Source organism: Vanacampus margaritifer, chromosome 19 (genome assembly GCF_051991255.1).
Source record: "Vanacampus margaritifer isolate UIUO_Vmar chromosome 19, RoL_Vmar_1.0, whole genome shotgun sequence".
In the NCBI taxonomy this organism is placed as follows: Eukaryota; Metazoa; Chordata; class Actinopteri; order Syngnathiformes; family Syngnathidae; genus Vanacampus; species Vanacampus margaritifer.
This window is the reverse complement of record NC_135450.1, coordinates 12,769,803-12,792,605: the sequence shown is the minus strand read 5'-3', so window position 1 is coordinate 12,792,605 and position 22,803 is coordinate 12,769,803. Positions and strand designations below refer to the sequence as shown.

General features: G+C 38.1%; 1 protein-coding gene across 1 annotated transcript in view; it reads right to left on the bottom strand.

The window, feature by feature from the left end:
- rngtt (RNA guanylyltransferase and 5'-phosphatase) overlaps positions 1–22,803 on the bottom strand; it is a 71,724-nt gene that overhangs the window by 43,512 nt on the left and 5,409 nt on the right. The window contains exons 6-10 of the mRNA XM_077552605.1: positions 20,819–21,068; positions 18,320–18,429; positions 15,449–15,550; positions 7,579–7,714; positions 3,745–3,816 (exon numbers count right to left, since the gene is read on the bottom strand). Of these exons, the coding sequence (XP_077408731.1) occupies positions 3,745–3,816; positions 7,579–7,714; positions 15,449–15,550; positions 18,320–18,429; positions 20,819–21,068 (670 nt within the window). The remainder of the gene's footprint in view (positions 1–3,744; positions 3,817–7,578; positions 7,715–15,448; positions 15,551–18,319; positions 18,430–20,818; positions 21,069–22,803) is intronic.

The following is a 22,803-nucleotide window of genomic DNA, read 5'->3' as shown; positions in this document are numbered from 1 at the left end:
GGTACCTGCAGAAAAGGTCAGTACTCAAGAGCTTTTGAAGTAATCATTGGAGAGGGGAGGAGGAAAGTGATGTTTGTTGACTGTGCAGGCAGAGGTGGGTGGCAAATATTTTTTTTCGAATTAGATGTAATAATTTGATGGGTTGTCTGGTAAGCTATTCGCATATTTATTAAAAAACTAAAAAAGAAACATTAAATATAAACACGCAAGTAACACAAGGCTCGATGAATGTCAAGACATGGTTTGAAAGATGACTGCGTTGACACCGCTGAAAAATGAACCCACCTCAACAGCAAAATATAATTAACAAAATTTACGTATGTTTTTTTCACGTTATTTCGGATTTCGATAAAACCGGCAAATCATCCGCAGGAGGAAAAGCTGGTATCCTGTCCCACACATTCAGCACCATCTGTCAGCAGTGTCATAGGGACAGCGCAAGATGTAAGTGTGGATGATTGAAGGCGTGTGCTATCCACGCCTCAGCAACACAAAAAACGCAGCAGACTGTTCTTCAAATACAGCAGAGATTAAAGATTGTTTTTAATAATTGACGGTTTTGCAATCTTGAAAAGGAATAAAGGCCTTAAGCCACGGAACAAAGTGTGAAAAAAAAAGTCCCACAAATATGATACCAGTCATGCGGCAAAGTTCAACATATTACAGCACATTCCACGGTCAGCAGCGAGCAACCACAGCATGAGAGGGATTTCATTATTCAAACTTAACCTTGTGGTGGGAGGTTATATGCGCATCACCGAACCCTACCTTATTGAAAAATAAAATATAATTCAACTCAACACTATATTTATAGAGCTTTCATAAGATAGAACCCAGCGGCAACAGATACAATAAAAAGAGTAGAGGCCTCAGAATTGAACCCTGTGGAACACCATACATTCCGTTATACACGTAAAGTCATATTGCACATATTGGTCCGACCAATCTTTTTTTTTTTTTTGCACGGCATAGTATGAACGTACCGTCTGCATACAGTTAACTTATAAACTGATTAAATTCAATTATTAATGAATCACTTCCTGGTTTATGACCATAACGACAAAAATTTTACAGCACAGGATCGGAACACCAGCAACAACAACACTGGCAGTGGTCATATATTTCAACGTGTTACGTAACTTCCATTATGGCTGAAGTATGAGTAGGCCTACATCAAGAATTTATATATATATATATAAGTCACATTAAATGTTAAACACCTGAGTGCTGCAGGAACACAGATTTTCTTTCTTGAAGACAGGCTGCCGCAACAAGTAAGATCTTGAAAATAAGGTAGGAACAATTCCTACAGTGTTGTTGTGAAAAGCAGTTCAAAGTTATTTTACTGTCAGGTGTGCAGTATTTTAGGATGAATGACGTTTAGCAATGGTGATGAAATATGGACTCAAAGTCAAGAGAGTAATGTGCAGATCCTATCATCGAGGTGTTGCACTAAAATCCGTCAGGCACATATAGCAATAATTCACGAGCAATAATATTTATTCTGCAGGCGTTTCAAAGCCAATTTTCTTTCAGCTTCAATACTCCATGAGGACAATAGTTGGATTTGTTATTGCAGGTTATTCTCACTCAGATCGGAAATGAAATCCGGCTTTTTCTTGTAGAACGGAATAGTGTATAAATACATGAATCGGGATTTTTGTACAGTTTATATTCTGTTTTCTCAGGCACAAAACATACAAATCGAAGATGAATATGCCTCAATATTGTTTATATTGTATTGTTGGAAAAATACAACTTCAAAGCTGGTTTTATTTTATATTTCCTGACTCATATTTTTTATTGTGTTTGTGCTACTTAAATGGGAAATAGTTGGTTGTGTCCTATTGGCCAAAATTGAAAGACTGCATAAATACTGCTGAATGAGGCAGCCCTGATGTTGCTAACAACTTGAGTCTTACATGAGGCCACGGGCATAGCAGGTGGTTTCATGTTCCTTCTGCTACACAGAGGATGAGGCCCCGGCATCGAGGCTAATAATGGCCAAGTCGGATCAATACAACAGTGCTCGAGCGCCAGCTTGGGGGGAGTCATGTGGAGCTCCTAACCACTGCCAAACATCTTACAAAAGACATTCCCATCAGAGAAGTGTCCTCATTGAGCCACTTACTGGGGTGATCGATGGAGAGATGGGGGCAGTGGATGAAAATAACGGTCAAAGCTACCTTCTCCACTTTCTCTTCCTTTCGGGCAATTTATCCGGTTTCAAATGGGGGAAAGGAGCAGTGGCTTGGTTAAGGTTGATAACTGCAAAGCTTGTTTGCTTCTGCGCCTGCTTGACTGCTGTTAGCAGAATACAGATCAAACAATTACGGAGGTGTGTTAACAGTCCTGTAATGTCCTCAGCCAGTCGAAGAATTGTATTACAGTGGTGTTTTCTTTGTTTGTTAGTTTTTTTTAGATTATCCCCCACCCTGACCCTTTTCAATAGTAAGCACCCTTAAAAAAATGTATTTATGCTGTTATTTTTGTCCTTTTTTGTAATATTTGAGGAAATAAAAAATAGCTCTTTTTTCATTCAACACAATCTATTACATTATTAAACAAAATATAGAATATTTAGTAAATTAAAAAACGTGTACGCCATATGTAGTGTAAGTAAAAAAAATTCTTTATTTTTTTTAACTCTTTGACTGCCAAAAACGTTAAATAACATTTAGTAAAATCCTATGGAGGAGTGCCAAAGACGTTAAAATAAGTTTTTTTCAAAACAGAGATGAAACTAACCATTTTCTATTGTTGATTACTGAAAAACGGAATACGGTAGATACAAACTTTTTTTTCTGATGAAAGATGAGAGTCCAATCTTTCATTTGGTAGTATGTGTGTTTCCATAGTCCAAACACATAATTTTCTGTGAACCTTGAAAGATCAGTCAAAAATGCTTAAATCGGCTGGCACCCACGGCATCCCTTTTCTGAAAACGTCTGGCAGTCAAAGAGTTAAAAGTTGACATTTTCGCGCCATACAATCCAAGAATTGTATTAGTGGCCCCTCGCTACTACAGTTCGCTTTATCACGTATTTTTATTTGGGTCAATAAATCATACATTGTGGGGTTTACCTTGGCTTATAGCTCGATATTTCACGGGGCGTATTTTTTCTTTTTTTGGGGGGGGGGGATCATCTCCCACCCCAACCCTTTTCAATAGTTATGCTGCTATTTTTGTCCATAAAAAAAAAGTTAATAAAAACAGTTCTTTCATTACATTTGTAAACAAAATATAGAATATTTGGTAAATAAAGAAATGTGTACCATGATAAGTTTAAAATTTCTTTGACGTTTTTCTTCTTTTGATTCTTCTTAGAAAGTCAGTGTCCCATCACTATTTTTACAAGTTGGCCCCTACACAGTAAGGCATTGTGTCTCAACCGTCCACACCGCCATCCCGCCTCAGTCACGTAGACGAATATGATTCGAACATCGCTAATCAGAACCATAGCAGAAGTGGAACGGCAGCTGTAAGTGAATGACACAATGCTGACTTTTTCTACACTGATTGCTGTCCCAAGTGGATTTTATGCACTCCACCCAATGCTGGGACTGATGTCACCACATATTTAATTATCCAACTCTGTTGTGGCAATATCCAGCCTCTGCTGGGCTCTGTCTCATATCTGTGACGGCTCTGATGCCGCTATTCTGTGGGATCTCTGCATAAACATGTCTAATCTAAATGTATGTCAATGGAAAGGTGACACAGTTCCTCATGAGACTACTCACATTGAATTTGATGATGTCGTATATCAGATAGCGGGGGACGGGCTGACCATTCACCTTGTCAATGATCATCTCCTGCAGAGACGAAGAGAAAATATATTCAAATAGATTATAACGGCATAGACGATTCCTCAAAACATTTGAGCATGTACATACTAGATATATGTATAAATATAAATGCAACACTTTTCTTTTGTTTTTATGGCATGAACTCAAAGATCTAAAGCGTCTTCCGCATACACAATTTCACCATTTCTTTCATATATTGTTCACAAACCAGTCTAGATCTGTGATAGTCCTACAACTTAAACTCTTAAGTCTCTTTCAGAGTAGCCTTTTATTGTGGGAAGTCTAAGGCACACCTGTGCACTAATCCTGGTGTCTAACCAGCATCATGATATGCCACACCTGTGAGGTGGGATGGATTATCTCGGCAAAGGAGAAGTGCTCACTATCACAGATTTAGACTGCTTTGTGAAAAATATTTGAGAAAAATGGTGATATCGCTTATGTGAAAGAAGTTTTAGATCTTTGAGTTCATCTCATAAAAAATGTGAAAAAAAAACAAAAGTGTTGCGTTTATACATACAATTAAACGAACATCTAGGAAGGAAGGAACTGGATGTGCTCGGGGTAGGGTCGGACAAAAGAGGGACGTGAGGCAGAAATAGCACCAAGTATCAATTATGCACAGCTTTCAAGTTGAGAGTCAGGTGAAGCGGTGATGGACGACGGTGAGCAGACAGACCACTGGTGTTCAAAACTCTTACGCAACGGTGTGATAACGACCAAGGATGGACTTGCAGGGTTTGCAGACTTTGGCAGGACTTGTTCCGTGCTCATGAAATATTAATGCTACTAACTTTTTTTCTCAAGTTGCAGACTTCAATGAAAAAAGGCAGCAGGTACAAAAATGTCAGGCGCTAGAGCTATGGCTGATAAACAGTGAGCCTCACGTGAATAATTTTGCAGCAGATATCTAGGATGAATGTGTTTGTTTGTGGGTTTTAAATTACACAATATATTTCCGTGTGTGGGGGGGTGGGGGGGGGGATGACAAGATAGGTCCCGCAACGGTCTGGAAAAGGACAAATCAAGTTATTTCAAAATATATTCTTTCGCCATTTCTTATAAGGAATTATACCACAGAAGGTAGATAAGACGATTAAACTCTTTCATTTTGATTTCAGAACAGCACAGCTTTTGAGGTGAATATAAATTAGGGGTGTCAAAATCAGTGCGTTCATTTTGTGTTAATTTAAAGTTCTTGTAACGGCATACACTTTTTTAGCGCACGACCAATGACCGCCCCTTACTTGGAAAACCTGAACTGAGGGAATTCCGGTCTCAACGCAGCAGACACGCCCACGTCAAAATTTAGTAGTAATAAATGTAATAATAATGCATATATTTATGGAGAATGGGGTCAAGTTGTATTTTACAACTTTAAAAATGTGCAGTTACTTCATGTTATAGATTAGATTGCTCTTAATATGAAAAGAAAAATGCACCGAGCTGTCACAAACGTCTTACAAATGCAATGATGCCATCTAGTGGCAGAGAAGTACCTCAACACAAATGAATATCACACAAAAAAATTTTTACAGTACAGCACATCTTTTTACACAATTGTATAAATTATGACATTACTGTATCAATGACTAAAAGATGCAGCCATATTTTTTTATTAGGTTAACATGTTTTTCCACTTTTATGTTGGCCATATGGAAACAAATGAATGGCATATGTGTTTTCTGACGTGATTTGTGGGTGTGGCTGAGAGGGTGAGAAATTATGCAATCACTAAGCATCTGGTTCAGTCAACCATAGCCCAGGCAGACAACAGCCATGGATGAATACATTAGCGTGACCAATGGAAGCTGCCATTATGGTGCCATCCAGTTATGAAATTGGAGAAAGGTAAAGCCACATAAAACAGAGTAAACAAAGACCAATGCCTGCAGGCTAAAGATGAAACCTATCAGAGAAAACAGCAGGATTTGAACATAGCTCACTATAAATAGAAATCACATCCTCTCTATGGGAATGAAGAGCCAGAAGCATAAACACAAAGAAATACACAAGAGTAAAACAAGTTCTTAGAGCAATCTCAACACACAACCAACACCTGGGCTTTGGGGACATAACAGAAATGTAGAAATTTGAAAAGAAAAATGCATTTTTGTGTCCTTCTACCGCAGGGGATGGACAACTGGCAGCCCAGTATGAACATTTAATTAATATAATTGATGAATTGAGTTTCTGAGTGAGGCTTGGTGGCTTCCAAAGGCGAAAATGTGTCCCTGTTAAAGCAAACTACACTGAAGAAATTGCAGCAAACAGGGAGTTAGGTTACAAAAGAGGCACAGTTTCATCACTAATTTGGTATTGGTTAGGGCTTGCAGCATCAGACAATGAGCAAAAAACATTCCGCTGCAAACTCAAGTATGTTTTCAGGCTAGTTCATCACATCCAAAGGCAACAACAGCACATTATTTCAACGTTTGAAGACAACAAATGAAGACACCCAGCAGCAAATATTGCTCTGTACATGACTTGGAAGAACACTCGAGAGGAAACTCTTGCCAAGGAATAGATAACATGAGAGGAATCATTTTCACATCGTTTTTTTTTTTCTATGATCCCGATGACATGGTGCACGTTTTCGTTGCAAAGGCAGTGATTTATCGACGTACGGTAGCAGCATGAAATAAACATATACAGTATTACAGCCTACAAATATGTAAGTGCTCCATCATCAAGCCAAAGCACCTATTCTGCAAAATCTTGTTAGATCAACCGCTTCATCAATCATTTCCACGTGCCCAGCAGAATTATCATTATAAATCAGAAACGGATGACTCCATTTGTCATGCTCAAGCCTAAGCAGCATTAAGAACCAAAAGCTGTTTCCTAGTAAAGCTTGGTATCGTAGGATGCAGGGATGTGATTTGACCAAAGTGAAATTATCTGAAAATTTAGCCGGGGGTCTGGGGGGTCTCCGTGTTTTTAAGTACTTTCAATGCACTCACATGACAAAGAAATAGACAAAACAACAGCATAAATTTTCAATGTATATTAAACTATCCCCATATAAAATGGCAGTTTTAGTCAACTCAAAATCAGTCACATTCAAAAACATTGGACTGCCTTTGCTTTTAAAAACTATCACTGAGAATATCATCATATCTAACTAATGTGATTACTAAGTTAACACATAAATAATGTTGAAGAGTTCAAATTTCATGAACAAATAATTGTATCATGACCAAATGAAAAGTAACTCATATTAGAGCATACCACAAATGTCTTTGTTATAGCAGAAGATGTTATCTGTCGGAGTCATGTGCATACACAATGAACTACTACTACTATTACTAAAAAAAAAAAAAAAATCAGATTTTTTTTTTGGGGGGGGGGGGGGGGATAAAAAAAAAGCGCAATTCCGCGAATTAGCGGAAAAATCACATCCCTGAGGATGAGGTCACACCCCAGAGAACTCTCCGCCAAGAATTACAACGCAACACAGAGCACAACAGACGCCGGAATCAGTAGCAGAAAAACCGTCAAATCTTCCATTAGACATTTCCCCAGGACATGGGAGGATGATTTTCATGTCAGCTATATGTGTGAGGGGCTCAACTTGCCAGACTGCAACATCTTTGGCCCGAGGTTTTGGAAACCAAGATCAATTATCTGCAAGACTGAGCATTGGGGATAGGATGGTAAGGTTATGAAGGTTAAAGATGCTGTTGCAGTCCGCTCAGGGTCTGATAGGATTTTCTGAAGCAGCGACACACAATACAAAACACAAATATAACGAGAAATAGAACTTACCCCATCTAAAAGTGTATTTGCTAGATGGACGCGTGGATCTTTCCGGAAAGGAAACTCTAAATTGGGTAAGTGGAAGATCGTGTTGTCTCTGTCAATCATGAATACTTCATGTTTGCCATTGATCACCATCATATACCTGTTGGGAGAGTTGAAAAACATCAATCAGTACTTGGCTGGTATTGCATGGAATAGTCACGATCTTGCATGACAAGCAGCCTGCAGATGAAAGCAGGATTTTCTCGGGGAAATAAACGGCAGATTCGCACAAGCGACACTCGCATTTGTGGAGGATGACGCACACAGAGTTCACTACCAAATTCATCTACCATCTGTACCCTGCTTGAGCCGTGACTGCCACCATCTATACGTTGAGTTGCTACATTAAACCCAATTTATTTTCCTTTACAATATGTTCTTCGCAAGCCCCACTGTATTTGGATTAATAATGTGTTTGTGGAATATGAATTAAGAAGCAAAAATTCCGCTGCCATTTTGTCACTTGCTGTCGACGTCACAGTTGTAAAGTAACGACCAATAACGGCTCAGCTTGTGAATGTCACATGACCAAACTCGGAAAACAGGTGAGCTGTGATTTGCTCGTTACCTTAGGCCTGAGCAACTGTGATGTCATTTTCTGTTGACAGCAAGTGGGCGGTACAGGACAAAATGGCCGCCTCCTGAGATGTATAAAAACAGGGGTTGCGGAGAATTGTTAAGAAAAATTGGGGGTTGACTGCCCCTATGAATGGAGTTCAAATTAGCACCAATCTGCGAACTGCTACATGGACATTTCTGCTTATACAGTTTAAACTACAACAAAGATTTCTTAAGAAATGTGTTCATTTTCTTTTGTTTGTAGCTCTGGACAATGGATTTAAGGATTAAGTGTCATTTTGGAGGATAACAAAGGCCTTCATTTAGAAAGTATCATTTAAGTCCTTAAGGCTCCCCTGACACACCGTATTAACTGATTTGCAACACAGAATTGGCAGAATTACTGTAATAGGACACTACTGTTGACATTGCCCCAGACGGCAACATAAATAGAATCCCAACATTTGTCCAGAATATTTTAAAATAGACAAAACTCAAACATCGTGCTACTCAAATGTCAGTCCTGCAGAGAAAAACAGAACAGGTGTATAATAAAAAAATCAAGGCCGTCATTGTAAATATCACCACAACCGCACGGGTGTGACTAATAACATTAATTAGAGCCCTGTTCAAATCAGGTCGCACAGTGACCTGCTTTTCCGGTCGGCTTAATGAAATTGTTTTGGCATCCAAAAAGAAGAGAGGTACAAAATGTAATGGACCAGCAATGTCGCATAGAGCCCATTTCTGTAAATTGCCGTTCCTGACATTTGACTTTCACTCAGGCTGCAAACCACGAGATTCTCGACGAGATTCTCAATGTACAATATTATTCCGTTAACATTGCGTTTAAAAAAAAAAAAAAAAGGTGAAGGCAACAACAACAAAAGACGAACGCTTTCATAATGTGCTAAAAAGCAGAAAGCGCACCATTTCCTCCAGATCAGAGTGTGCTACAATTAAAGTATGGACATTTTACTCACTTCTGCTATTTTGTGTCCCCAGATTAAAAAAATCTACATACAGCAAAATCTAATGCTTAAATTCCATTTGAATAGATTTGGAAATACTGAATGTCTCAAAATTCAAGTGAATTATTTTTTACACAAAAAATAGACTGCAAAACACAAACAGGATTCAGTTTTGACACATGGCTTTTGACACACAAACCCTAGTCCTAGTTTTAAACCCTAATTTGAAACACTAGCCCTTGTTTGAAACCCTAATTTTAAACCCCAGTCCTAGTTTAAAACCCTAATTTGAAACCCTAGCCCTAGTTTAGTACCCTAATTTGAAACCCTAACCCTAGTTTGAAACCCTAGCCCTAGTTTGAAACCCTTATTTGAAACCTTAGCCCTTGTTAAAAACCCTAATTTTGAACCCTAACCCTAGTTTTAAACCCTAATTTGAACCCCTAGCCCTAGTTTGTTACCTTAATATGAAACCGTAGACCTAGTTTTCAACCCTTATTTGAAACCCTAGCCCTAGTTTTCAACCCTAATTTTAAACTCTAGCCCTAGTTTAAAACCCTAATTTTGAACCCTAGCCCTAGTTTGTTACCTTAATATGAAACACTAGCCCTTGTTTGAAACCCTAATTTTAAACCCTAGCCCTAGTTTAAAACCCTAATTTGAAACCCTAGCCCTAGTTTAAAACCCTAATTTGAAACCCTAGCCCTAGTTTAGTACCCTAATTTGAAACCCTAACCCTAGTTTGAAACCCTTATTTGAAACCTTAGCCCTTGTTAAAAACCCTAATTTGGAACCCTAACCCTAGTTTTAAACCCTAATTTGAACCCCTAGCCCTAGTTTGTTACCTTAATATGAAACCGTAGACCTGGTTTTCAACCCTAATTTGAAACCAAAGCCCTAGTTTTCAACCCTAATTTGAACCCCTAGCCCTAGTTTGTTACCTTAATATGAAACCGTAGACCTAGTTTTCAACCCTAATTTGAAACCCAAGCCCTAGTTTTCAACCCTAATTTTAAACTCTAACCCTAGTTTAAAACCCTAATTTTGAACCCTAGCCCTAGTTTGTTACCTTAATATGAAACCCTAGCCCTTGTTTGAAACCCTAATTTTAAACCCTAGCCCTAGTTTAGTACCCTAATTTGAAACCCTAGCCCTAGTTTGAAACCCTAATTTGATACCCTAACCCTAGTTTGAAACCCTAATTTGGAACCCTAGCCCTAGTTTGAAACCCTAATTTGGAACCCTAACCCTAGTTTGAAACCCTAATTTTGAACCCTAGCCCTAGTTTGTTACCTAAATATGAAACCCTAGCCCTTGTTTGAAACCCTAATTTTAAACCCTAGCCCTAGTTTAGTACCCTTATTTGAAACCCTAGCCCTAGTTTAGTACCCTAATTTGAAACCCTAACCCTAGTTTGAAACCCTAATTTTAAACCCTAGCCCTAGTTTAGTACCCTTATTTGAAACCCTAGCCCTAGTTTAGTACCCTAATTTGAAACCCTAACCCTAGTTTGAAACCCTAGTTTGAAACCGTAGCCCTAGTTTGAAACCTTAGCCCTTGTTAAAAACCCTAATTTGGAACCCTAACCCTAGTTTTAAACCCTAATTTGAAACCCTAGCCCTAGTTTGTTGCCTTAATATGAAACCGTAGACCTAGTTTTCAACCCTAATTTGAAACCCAAGCCCTAGTTTTCAACCCTAATTTGAAACCCTAGCCCTAGTTTTCAACCCTAATTTTAAACTCTAGCCCTAGTTTAAAACCCTAATTTTGAACCCTAGCCCTAGTTTGTTACCTTAATATGAAACCCTAGCCCTTGTTTGAAACCCTAATTTTAAACCCTAGCCCTAGTTTAGTACCCTAATTTGAAACCCTAGCCCTAGTTTGAAACCCTAATTTGATACCCTAACCCTAGTTTGAAACCCTAATTTGAAACTCTAGCCCTAGTTTGAAACCCTAATTTGAAACCCTAGCCCTAGTTTGTTACCTTAACCAACTAAATATTGTACCAATAATGAGTTTAAATCACTTTGTATTCCAGTTGTTTCCCTGCCAATTAACTTCTGATTTGAATAGCTCTGGAGTCCTTTGAGCTAAGCTGATGCATGAAAGAACTGTGTCATGGTGGACCTGACTTGACTTTGTAATGTCTCTTAAATGTTAAACAATATGGTGGCTCCATTGCACACCTCTTAAAAACTCCATTAGCATTCCAAGACTGTCTGCTGCTTGTTAACAAAAAAAAAAAAAAAATCCCAAGCAGGATTAATTATAAAGCATAACAAGCAATCATGAGGCAACATTTTTCAAAGGTTAAGTAGTATAACCAAATGTACTCCAAAATAGAGACTAATTATTTAGCTTCTTAAACATTTAAGGGGATTTGTGACATCAAAAATGGAAGGAGACATTTATAGTCAGGAGAGAATAAAAAGAATGTTAGAATATGCTCCCTTTTGAAAACAAGGTCACACAACAGAGATGGATTTAAGATGACATCCCCGGTGATGATATGGATCTCTCATACCTGCTGTGCCTCCTTATCATTTCCACAAAAGGCTTAGATGTGATAAATATCCCGTCAATACCAGCTGGTTCCAAGTGGGGAAATTGACAAGCTGCCAAGGATCAGACGGCATCAAATACCGTACCAGGCGATCATTTAATCTTGCTTTGACTGATGTACAAGTCATATATTTTCATTAATTAACTGACAAAATCCTTTACTTGTCCAAGTAAGGGAAATAATATTGTAATAGTAATCGTATTGAAACGGTTATTCTGTACACTGTACAATGGCAGCAACTGTTTTTTTTTCTCTCTCATTGCATAGCATCTTAAGGATCAACTGATTAGCAACACATTACAGATGACTTTTCCTCTACAAACTACAAACTGTTTTATTACACTGAATTTGATGAAACACTGCCAATAATCACGGTTCACCATTTAGCCGAAGGAATACTCTGATTGGGGGGGGGGGGGGTATTCTGAGTGGCGCTGCAGTTCCATCACAAAGAGGAGTTAACTTAAGACGCCCAAGGCATGAGATGAAGACTGCCTTTGGGGTGCAATCAATTGGAGGTGTTTTTTTTTTTTGTGTGGACCAAAAAGAAGATGATGGTATTCATTAGATGGCTCATTTGGCTCAGATAACACCTGCGTAATCCTTCGTCAAACTGAAAAGACAGGAGAATAATGGCTTCATAAAGGCATCAGTTCCTCAAGGTTTGTCAAATTGGGGGGAATAAATACCTCAATGCAGGGTGACCAGATTTTCAAAGGTTACTTTCGCTGAAAGTCAAATATACAATTCATTCATTCTCACCAGGAACTATTACAAATTTAAACGCTAGTCAATCTGGTGACCGGTGGTTGTGTTATTACTTTAGCTAATGCTAAACGCTATCTTGGTTGACAAGTTCAACAGCTGTAAACAAGACAATGCGCTCATCATTATCCAACTGGTGGTTGTGTTATTACTTTAGCTAATGCTAAATGCTATCTTGGTTGACAAGTTCAACAGCTGTAAACAAGACAATGCGCTCATCATTATCCAACTGGTGGTTTTGTTATTACTTTAGCTAATGCTAAATGCTATCTTGGTTGACAAGTTCAACAGCTGTAAACTAGACAATGCGCTCATTTTTATCCAACTGGTGGTTGTGTTGTTACTTTAGCTAATGCTAAACGCTATCTTGGTTGACAAGTTCAACAGCTGTAAACCTTTTTACCTTGCGCCTGTCCCGCATGGTAACATTAGAAATACAGCGCCAGCTCAGCTTGTGTTAGATCTGACTGTTGACTGCAGCATTAAGACTAGTAGGACTACATTACCCATGATTCTTACAATTGGAAGCAGGAAGTAGTGCTAGTTCCGGTGTGACGAAAACACATCTGCTAGCGAGTAGCGATTAGCTGCGGATGACAATAATAACGCAAACGTGAATGTGGAGGTAAATCGGAAGGAAATTAACGGTTATATTTCTTTTTTTTATTGATGTGATTTGTCACGGTTAAATAGCGACATCTGGTCACCCTCCATTATTGTTGTCTCCTCAAATAACTCAAACATGCTTAATGGAGTCATTATCTTTTTTTCTGCCCATGCTTTTGTCAACAATCCCAAGGATCAATGATTTTTTATTGTCAAATGTTTACAGAGAAAACTTGCCAATGAGAGGTTGTATACGGCAAGGATTTACTTCTAACAACACGTTCAGTTAAAAGGTCACTGAGAGAGGCAATACGAATCAAGGCCATGTCCAAAAGTCTTCTGGAAAAGCAGAGATAAACAAAAAATGTGGGAGGGTAAAGAAACAACGGTGTCTTGGAAGCGTTGGCCAGATATAGTTGCACTTTTTAAAAAAGGTGCTTGAGGTGGGAGTAGAAACACGATCAAAACATCCAAAAGATAAAAACACTATGCAGGCTGTGCTCGGGAAGAAAATGTTTGAAAAAAAAATCTGACAAATAATGATGCACACTGACACAAAAGGCGCTCGAGTGAGTTCTTAAAAAGGACCACTGTCAAGAGTATCAAACTGAGATTTTCTAGTATCTGGTACAATGGCAAATAAGTATGCAGTGAGGAGAAGCCGTTTCCTCTGTTGTCTAATTGGGCCAGTTAGCCACAGCGAACCCTGCCATGTTCAGAGGAACGCAAGCGGGAGACCATTAAATGCCTTCTACCGTCTTAAGTGGTCCTCTTCATCATGCTTACCTTATTCACATCAACCTGTCTACACGGTCATTAGTAACATCTGTCAATGTATTACACGATCAATCGTGAAAACATACAACCTGATACGTCTGTAATACCTCATTGGGTGTCCCTCGCCCACTTCAATCTTAGCCATATGTGTGAGGCCAGTCCCACAGCACTTAAGTCTTAATGAGGCGCGGGCTACCATTGTGTCATCTTCTTCCCTGGTCAAGTCCGGTGGCACGACTGACAGATGAGTACCGGCGGGGGAGGCTCAAGATATAAGAGCTTTGCTCGTCATTACCAGTGCCATCAATGTGCAAGACTGCGCTCTTATGCCAGGTTTTTACAAAGTGGTCCAAGTGGTTTGCAATGGATCAGGCTTATTTGTCCACTTGGGGATACGAAGCTGGGATGCTTGATAAACAGCGTGACATCATGCCAAGGCAAGGAAAGGCAATGACAAGAAGCACAAGACTGGAGAGTGAAATCGATTTTAAAAATGCTTGGAATCAAAATAATTGGGGGTTTATACTTCATACTTATGCAACCAGGTTATTTGTAAGCTTTTTATTTTTCAATTGTGTGCATTTTTTACATCACAAAAACCTGACATTTGAAACAGGGTGTGTAGACTTTTTATATTTTATATAGTGATGACTCCAGTAATTAACTCATTCACTGCCATCGACGGCTATAGACGTCAAAAATTCATTTGAACTATTTCTATTAGTTTAACATTTTTTCCCACTTTTGTTAACAAGAGTATGAAAACCTAGAAAAAAAAAATATTGTTCATTTAGAACAGATACAAAATTTGTGATTAATCGTGTTTTTTTTGTTTTTTTGTTGATCAGGGGCAGACAAAAGTTTTACTTTTTCCTGTCCCCTTTCATTCTTTTGTTTTACTTGGAATTTGAATATTGCTTTTTATTGTCTTTTTTCTTTTAAAAAAATAATGAAATAAATTGATTGATTGAGTTAACTAGTGAAGTCATGCAATTAATTATGATTAAAGAAAAATAATCGCCTGACACCACTAATTTTGAATATTCTTAAAAAAAAAATTTGTTTAAAAAGATTACTTAAAAAAAATTATAAAAAAAAAAAGATTTAAGAATTAGGAGCGTCAGGCGATTAATTTTTTCCGTAATTAATCGCATGACTTCACGAATTAACTCACAATTAATCACACATTTTATATCTGTTCTAAATGTACAATTTTTTTTCTAGGTTTTCATACTCTTGTTAACAAAAGTGGAAAAAATGTTAAACTAATAGAAATAGTTCTAATGAATTTTTGACACCCCTCAGTAGACAGGCATAGATATGAACCCATTAAACATCTAAAGGAGACTCAGCAAAGGTGCCAAAACCAAATAACACAGTCAGACATTTTACTTTATCCTCTGCTTTAAACTCTTTAAAAATGTGTTTTTTTTTTAAATGATCAAGGCTGCCAAGCTTCTATCAGAACTGCTGAATATCAAGTGATCTATTCACAAGCAAAGCAAATATTAATTTTGCACGGTCTGTAAGGCTTTTTGAGGTATGATTTTCCAAATCAAGCAGTTTGACACGCAGCATTATGATCAAGACTCACCGTGTTCCATCAGCTTTCCAGCTGACTTTGTAGGGATGCTGCTCCAAGAAGCAAAGGTTTTGTCGATCCATTGATACGGGTTGAGCGCCAGGAAAACCAGATCTACAAGCAAAAGGAACATACATAACGTGTTGATCCAATTCGATCACTTATAGACGCAGCAGCTTTCTTGGGCGATCCGACAGATTGGTGAAGACAGGTGGAACCGGGGGCCCGATTATAGTCTGCCATGTTTTATTTGAGGCCACTGACAAGAGATGTCACTCAAAGAACGGCAGAAGTGGATGAACTGTGTTTGAAAGAAATCTCCGCTGTCTATGCGGATGTTGCACACTTCATTGTTTATGGATGACGTACAGTTCCTTTTTTTTTTTGTAAATTTTTTGGGTGTTTTGGATGATAAGCAGATCCTCTTTTTCTCTATACTTTTCCATCATGTCGGTAGAGGTTCATCTTGGTCTCATCAGACCGTAAAGCTTTGGTTCCATCTCTGTACTTTGCAAAATCCTATCTGGCCTTTCAATTCTGGTGGTTTGCATCTTGTGGTATGGCATACATTTTCTTCTTTTGAAGTCTTAAATAAATAATGGAACTCATGTTGGTCGCAACAGAATAAATCTTGAAGTCTACAAAACCATTGTATTGTCATTCAAAGACTTTCTTCCAGCCAAACAAGTGTCAACTATTTTGTGATAAGCAATCTTGCTCTTGACTGTTTGCACTTGATGAGGCAATTAAAAAAAATACTGTTTGTAGCAGATTAAAGCGCGCAGCCCCAAGCTACGCAATTGCATTCAGTCATTAGCAATTATATGAAGACATTTGATAGACTATAATAGTGTAATTCTTTTAATATTGATGTCAAACTTACTGTCATTTTAGGCATATTGTATACAGCAACCAGGATGTGTGTAACATGTCCATTTCTTCTACATCCCAATATTATCCATTTGGTATTCTAGGGTTATCACTGTCTAAACACACATTCAGAGCTAATCCTGGTTGCTGAAGTCTCGCATTTTTGCTAAGTTACACAATAAGGGATTAGATTTTTCTGGTGTGCCTGCCTTGGCACATTATCATAAATCACACTTGAGTTTGAGGCATTCCTTGTCTCCTTGCAGCAGCCTATCATGTTGCAGGGGGGCGTGTCCTCAACTCCTCTCAGTGCTCATCAGTACAGCACTGCGACTGAGTACAGTACTGTTATGTTGTCTTCCTACATGTTGTTACTGGACCATTTGTGTTCAATCTGTTGCTTAAACGGTTAAAGCTAGCTGGGCCTTTCTTTAGGCAGTTTGTCTGGTACATATGCAAGGTGTAATTCTTTGTTTCAAGTTTAGTTTGACAGTCAACATCAACTGGGCGTGGTATTTTCTAGACTGGTAAAAGCCTGCTTGTTATGTACTGAAGTTAACTATGTAGACCAGGGGTCTGCAACCTGCGACTCTGGGGCCACATGTGGCTCTTTAATCACTCTCCTGTGGCTCCCTGTGGATCTCCAAAAAATAAAAATTAAAAATAAAAATTAAATAAATGTATATTTTTTCCACATATTTGTTTTTATTTTTTTTTTGATAAAATATTATTTTAATTAATTAATGATTAAAAAATAATAATAATAATTAAACATTCAAAAAATCCAAATTTGTCAGAATAGGAGAGACAAAGGGTAGATGAAAAAGTGTTTTTTTTTTAAATACCTTAGATAAAAAGTGACCATAAAATGTCCAAAAGGGAAGAGGAAAAGCAAAAAATGAACATGAAATGTCCACAAAATTGGCAAAAAATACCAGAAAATTGATAGCAGAAAAAGGCATAAAATGTCCCAAAAATGAAGACAGACAGAAAATGACTATAATATGTCCACCATAATTAAAACTGAAAAAAAAAAAGAAATTTGACAGAAAGGCAGTATGAAAATATATGAAAAATGAAGTAGGAAAAATTACAACAACAAAAAATCAAAAAAACGTAAGACGAAAGGTAAATGAGTCTGTACATATTGGATGCTCCATATTTTTGTGTTGTGGACTTGTGGTGCAACTCTAATTAACATTGGACCAATACTATCACTCATCACAATATTCAAATGTTTTGCCAGTTTTGACAGTTGTTGCTTATTTATTTGGCCTAAAATGGCTCTTTTGCCAGTAAAGATTGCTGACCCGTGATGTGGACGATTAGGGGTAAATAACTCTTTGACTGCCAAAAACGTTAAATAACGTTTAGTAAAATCCTACGGAGGAGTGCCAAAGACGTTTAAAGACGTTTTTGTTTTTTTTCAAAACAGAGGTGAAACTAACCATTATCTATTGTTGATTACTGAAAAACGGAATAAGGTAGAAACAAACTTTTTTTTCTGATGAAAGATGAGAGTCCAATCTTTCATTTGGTAGTATGTGTGTTTCCATAGTCCAAACACATAATTTTCTGTGGACCTTGAAAGATCAGTCAAAAATGCTTAAATCGGCTGGCACCCACGGCATCCCTTTTCTGAAAACGGTCGGCAGTCAAAGAGTTAAGAGAACCACTGCCACTACTACAGTCAATTTCTAACTATATTTAGAAAGTAGCTCAATAAAATCCAGCAATATACGTACAGGTAAAACAACTTTGGAAGAGAGCAGAAAATGGAAATAATGTTGACTGTTCCCTCAGTTGAGGCAGTCATTTCATTAAAAAGCAAGAAAAATCTATTCCTGACTCTCTCGCCTGTTTCAAAGTGTCAGGATCAGGAGAACAAAAAAGAAAAGGAAAAAGGTGACAGAAGAGAAATGAGCCTCTCACAATACGCCCACGTATGCAAACGCACGCACACAAATTTCCCCGCAGGGGCAAAAGAAGCACAAAAGAAGGTACTGCACTTACTTGTTCCACTCGGCCATCTCCTGACACATTCTTTGGATCTCGCCTAGTTTGGGCTGCGTGGTGACCTGTGTGACACCTTTCACCGTGACACCTTCGAGGAATACTGCCCCCTGGGAGGAAGAATGAAAGACGTCTGTGTTGGAGTCAAAAAAAAGTTGTTCGGAGCGATGTAAACAAGCGTCTGGAAAACATCATCAATCCAGCTTTTTTTTTTTTTTTACCTTTCCACATCACTCCCTCCCTACATGAATTATATATTAATTCAACCTAATAAACTTGTTCCTTTGCTTCAAGATCCCTTCCTCATTACCTGAAGAAACTTTGTATGCTTGTTTGAGAATATTGTTCAAGTGGTTATCAAGCATTCCTCACAGCAAAAAGCTTCAGGTTGGGATGTGGGTTCAAATCTCAGTTCAGTCATTTCTAGGTTGAGTGTACTAAAAAAAATTAAAAAAAAAAAAAAGCTCCAGCTTCTGTTTGTCTGTGCAAAGGATAAGCGGGATTTAAAAAATGGTAGTACTCGTAGATGTAAGTGCATGTTCTATTGGGTAATGTTATAATTATATGATTAGCTGCAGGGGCGGGCTTGAAGTCAGTCTCAGAGGAAATCTATTATAACTAAGTCAGAGTATGTAATTTGTACTATAAATAATGCACACAGTGAATCAATAATTAAATTTCTAAGCGATGGGGGTACAGTAAACAACTTAAATTAGTACACCCCAAAGTATTTGTCATAAATGGAGTTTCCTTTTGGTATCTGTATTTTCTATGGCATATACTCTGCAGCAAAGTCAGTGCACGGATACAAAAATAAATTTCTCTAATAATCTTGTGTAGCACAGACAAAATGAGAGGCGGTGCAGAGAACTTCTGCCCGTGTAAATATTTTTTACAGGTCAGAAAAAAAATGATCATTACATATGTTCTGTTTAGCAATGCAGCTCTGGGATTTCTAAATGTTCTAAGGGCAGACTTGGAGCCAGTCACAAGAAGGAGTCATGCCGAATTCTTCGAAACTCCTTGTAACGTAATTTCCTTGTGTCTGGGTCATTTCAGATGGGCAGGTACACGCACTCGGGGCGAGTTAAATCAAACTTACATTTAAAACTAAAAATTATAATTTAATTCAATTTCAATTTAACTCTTTGACTGCCAGACGTTTTCAGAAACGGGATGTCGCCAGTGCCAGCCAATTTAAGCATTTTGACTGATCTTTCAAGGTCCATAGAAAATTATGTGTTTGGACTATGGAAACACACATACGACCAAATGAAAGATTGGACTCTCATCTTTCATCAGAAAAAAAAAGTTTGTTTCTACCTTATTCCGTTTTTCAGTAATCAACAATAGAAAATGGTTAGTTTCACCTCTGTTTTGAAACAAACGTCTTTTAACGTCTTTGGCACTCCTCCATAGGATTTTACTAAACGTTATTTAACGTTTTTGGCAGTCAAAGAAAAAAACATGAAAAAAAAATATATTTTTATTTTTATAAAACCAATTTAATACAACTTATTTAAATCAAACATGACTTTTAATGCAGTTGCTGGCTTCCCAAAAATGATCAGAAAGCTATATTTTCTTTCTTTTTCTCTATCAATTCTAACTTGATTGTGCGTTGCGGTGCTTTCCCAAATTTCCCATACCTAAAAGTGCAGCGGTCTTCATCACTTTTCAACCGGTTGCCAACAGGGTGTGCAATCTGTTTTGAACATACAAATTAGCGCCTGCTATTTGGAATCTTGGTAAAAGATCTAATCTTAGTAGATCAAGCGCAACATGCCCACCCATAGCATGAAATCTGACAATTTAGCACCCGCTATTAGGGATCTTTATTAATAAGGCCCTTATAAATGGATAAAAAGCTTGCTTTTTAATAGGGGTGCAATCATTTTATGTTGAGGACTCTATTTCCCCCATTATAAGCTTTAAAGTGCAATGTATTTCACCGAAGCAGATGTGAAGTCTACTTCTCAAAAAGAGCCAATTGGCCACCAACCAGCGCGAATAACCTTGAGATGGCTACTCAACCACGACCAAGCGACTGTACTCCTTAATGATGCTGGAGTAAATGCCGGGTGCAAGCTGCAGCTCTGCCTGCCGGCTTGGTCCCGCGCCACAACTCCATGCTGCGGCCCATCACATCCAGAGAAATTGAATTTGCCTTGACACGAGCTTTCAATGCACTTACGGATTTACCCTTTGCTTTTGGGGATCATTTCCTTTCCAAAGTGATTGTCTTGAAGTGTTTTTTTTTTTTTAACTACTTAAGAGTGGTAACGACTCCATTTTAGAAGTGTCCATTTTAGAAGTGAGAGTGGGAGAATCAGGTTAATGTTGATGGATAAATTGAATCAAAAGCAACTTGAGATGATTCAGTGCTTCCTTTTTCAGGATTAAAAGCAAACAAGCATATTGTTAAATGTGTTGAGGCAACAAGGCCAAAAAGCACTATTGTAACGCAGCGCCCATTTATATGCGCGCACAAAGTCCTACCAGTTTTAGCTTCTCCTTCTTTCGCTTGCCGGGCGCCGAGCCGGACGAGCTGGGCCCGGATTCCTGGTTAAGTGCGTTCCCGTCGTCGTCCACTTCCCCACCGTCGTCCTCAAAGCACCACTCGGGCAGCGTGGGGGCGGCGGGCGCGTCCTCCTCATCTCCATAGCGACGGAAAAGCTCTTTGAGGTAGTCACCCTTGTAGATCCCAGGGGCCCGGGCCTGGGCAAAAGCTGCGACGGCTGCTTCCACGCTGATAAGAGGAAACACAGGCGGGATTATGATTTCTAACTCGCAGCACACTGACCAGATGATGCTCAATCGACAAGATGTGGATTGAATATTTTTGCTTCACAAACAAACTACTCAGTCTTGATTGACACCATAAGAGATGCATAAATGCAACAAACGGGTTTTGGGCCCATACCAGGCCTTATTTCAAAGTATCAGTACTCGGAAATTGTGGCCATTTTATGATCAGGAACTAGAAATTGGAAGAACAGAAAACTGCCATTCAATGTCATGCAATTTTACGGAAAAAATGTTATATAGGTAGTCCTCAATTTACGAACACAATGGGTTCCAAGAGGTTGTTTTTAAGTCAAATTTGAAAAAGTCGAATCACATTAAATATTGATTTAAAGTTAAATTTTATGAAATGATTTAAAAATAATAATAATAATAAAAATGTGTAAAAAATATTAAACAAATTAAAATATGCACTGTCTATTTATTCTTATTATTATATTAATTTAGAGGTTGTTTTTAAGTCAAATTTGTTTCTATGTCGAATCACATTAAAATAATGTTCAAAGTTACATTTTATGAAAATTATTTTTAAATAAAATAATACAAATATGTAAAAAAAATATGAAACAAATTAAAATATACACTGTCTAATAATTTATTTATTTATTATTATTATTATTTATTTAGAATTAACTATTATTGTTTTGAGGGGCAAAATTGAATTTAAGGAGTCATGACGAAGACTTCCAAACTTGAAGCACACTCTTAACCGGGTGCAAAACCAGTCAGGCCCAAAAATGCTAAGACTTGGAATTATGTCTTGCAGCTAGCGATAGACCGATGACGATTATTAGTATTCAAATTGGTCAATGGCCGATATTTAGAGCTGATACTACTCTGAATAAAGTTTTTCAAAACTGAAATTTTAAACTTTCATTTATCTTTAAAGTGTATGAGCACGCCAGGCAGACTAATGAACCTGCTATAACCAAACGTGTTTCCTGTAGAATTTGGAGGCCGAATGTGGCCGTGTTATTTTTTTTTTTTACCCTATCCTGTTCAAAACATCAAGCAAGTCATGTAAGCTCTAATGTAATTATGCTTCATTCCAACCCCTTGTATTGTCTAATAGAAGAGGCAACCACAATTTATCACAGCGTATGTAGCCTAGAGGTTATTAAGGTCATCTCAAATGAAAGTGTTCTGCGACTGCATATCTAAATAAACCCACCTATAAAAGTTTAGAGATGGATGAATTTGTAATTACTATTACTTGGTATTACTTGGAAATTACAAAAAGGCGGGGAGGGGGAAATTGGCGTGCAAGGAGTTCATCTGAGAGTCGCATTATCTCACAACACACAGGATGAGCCCAACGCTTTGGGAATATTCATTACACAGGAAGTAGTGGGTGGTGGGAGGATTTAATCAGCCTACATGTCTACAGCAGCTTCCAGGAATTTTTGTTCTCTCAGACGACCTGCCCCACCTCTGTCCAATGACCCCTGCCGGATCATCCCACCCACCACGATCGCTCACTGTAATGCACTCATATCTGGCATGAGGGCGATAAGCTCTGCTAACAGGCCAGCTTTGCGTTGCCTGCGTTGATTGATAGTGACGTCTTTATGTTATCCGACATGCGGTAACAATTGAAAGGAGAACGGGATTACCGGCCGATGAAAGGGAATTGCAGAACACTGTAGGGTTGCGCTTGTCACGGGAGACCTTTCGCAACA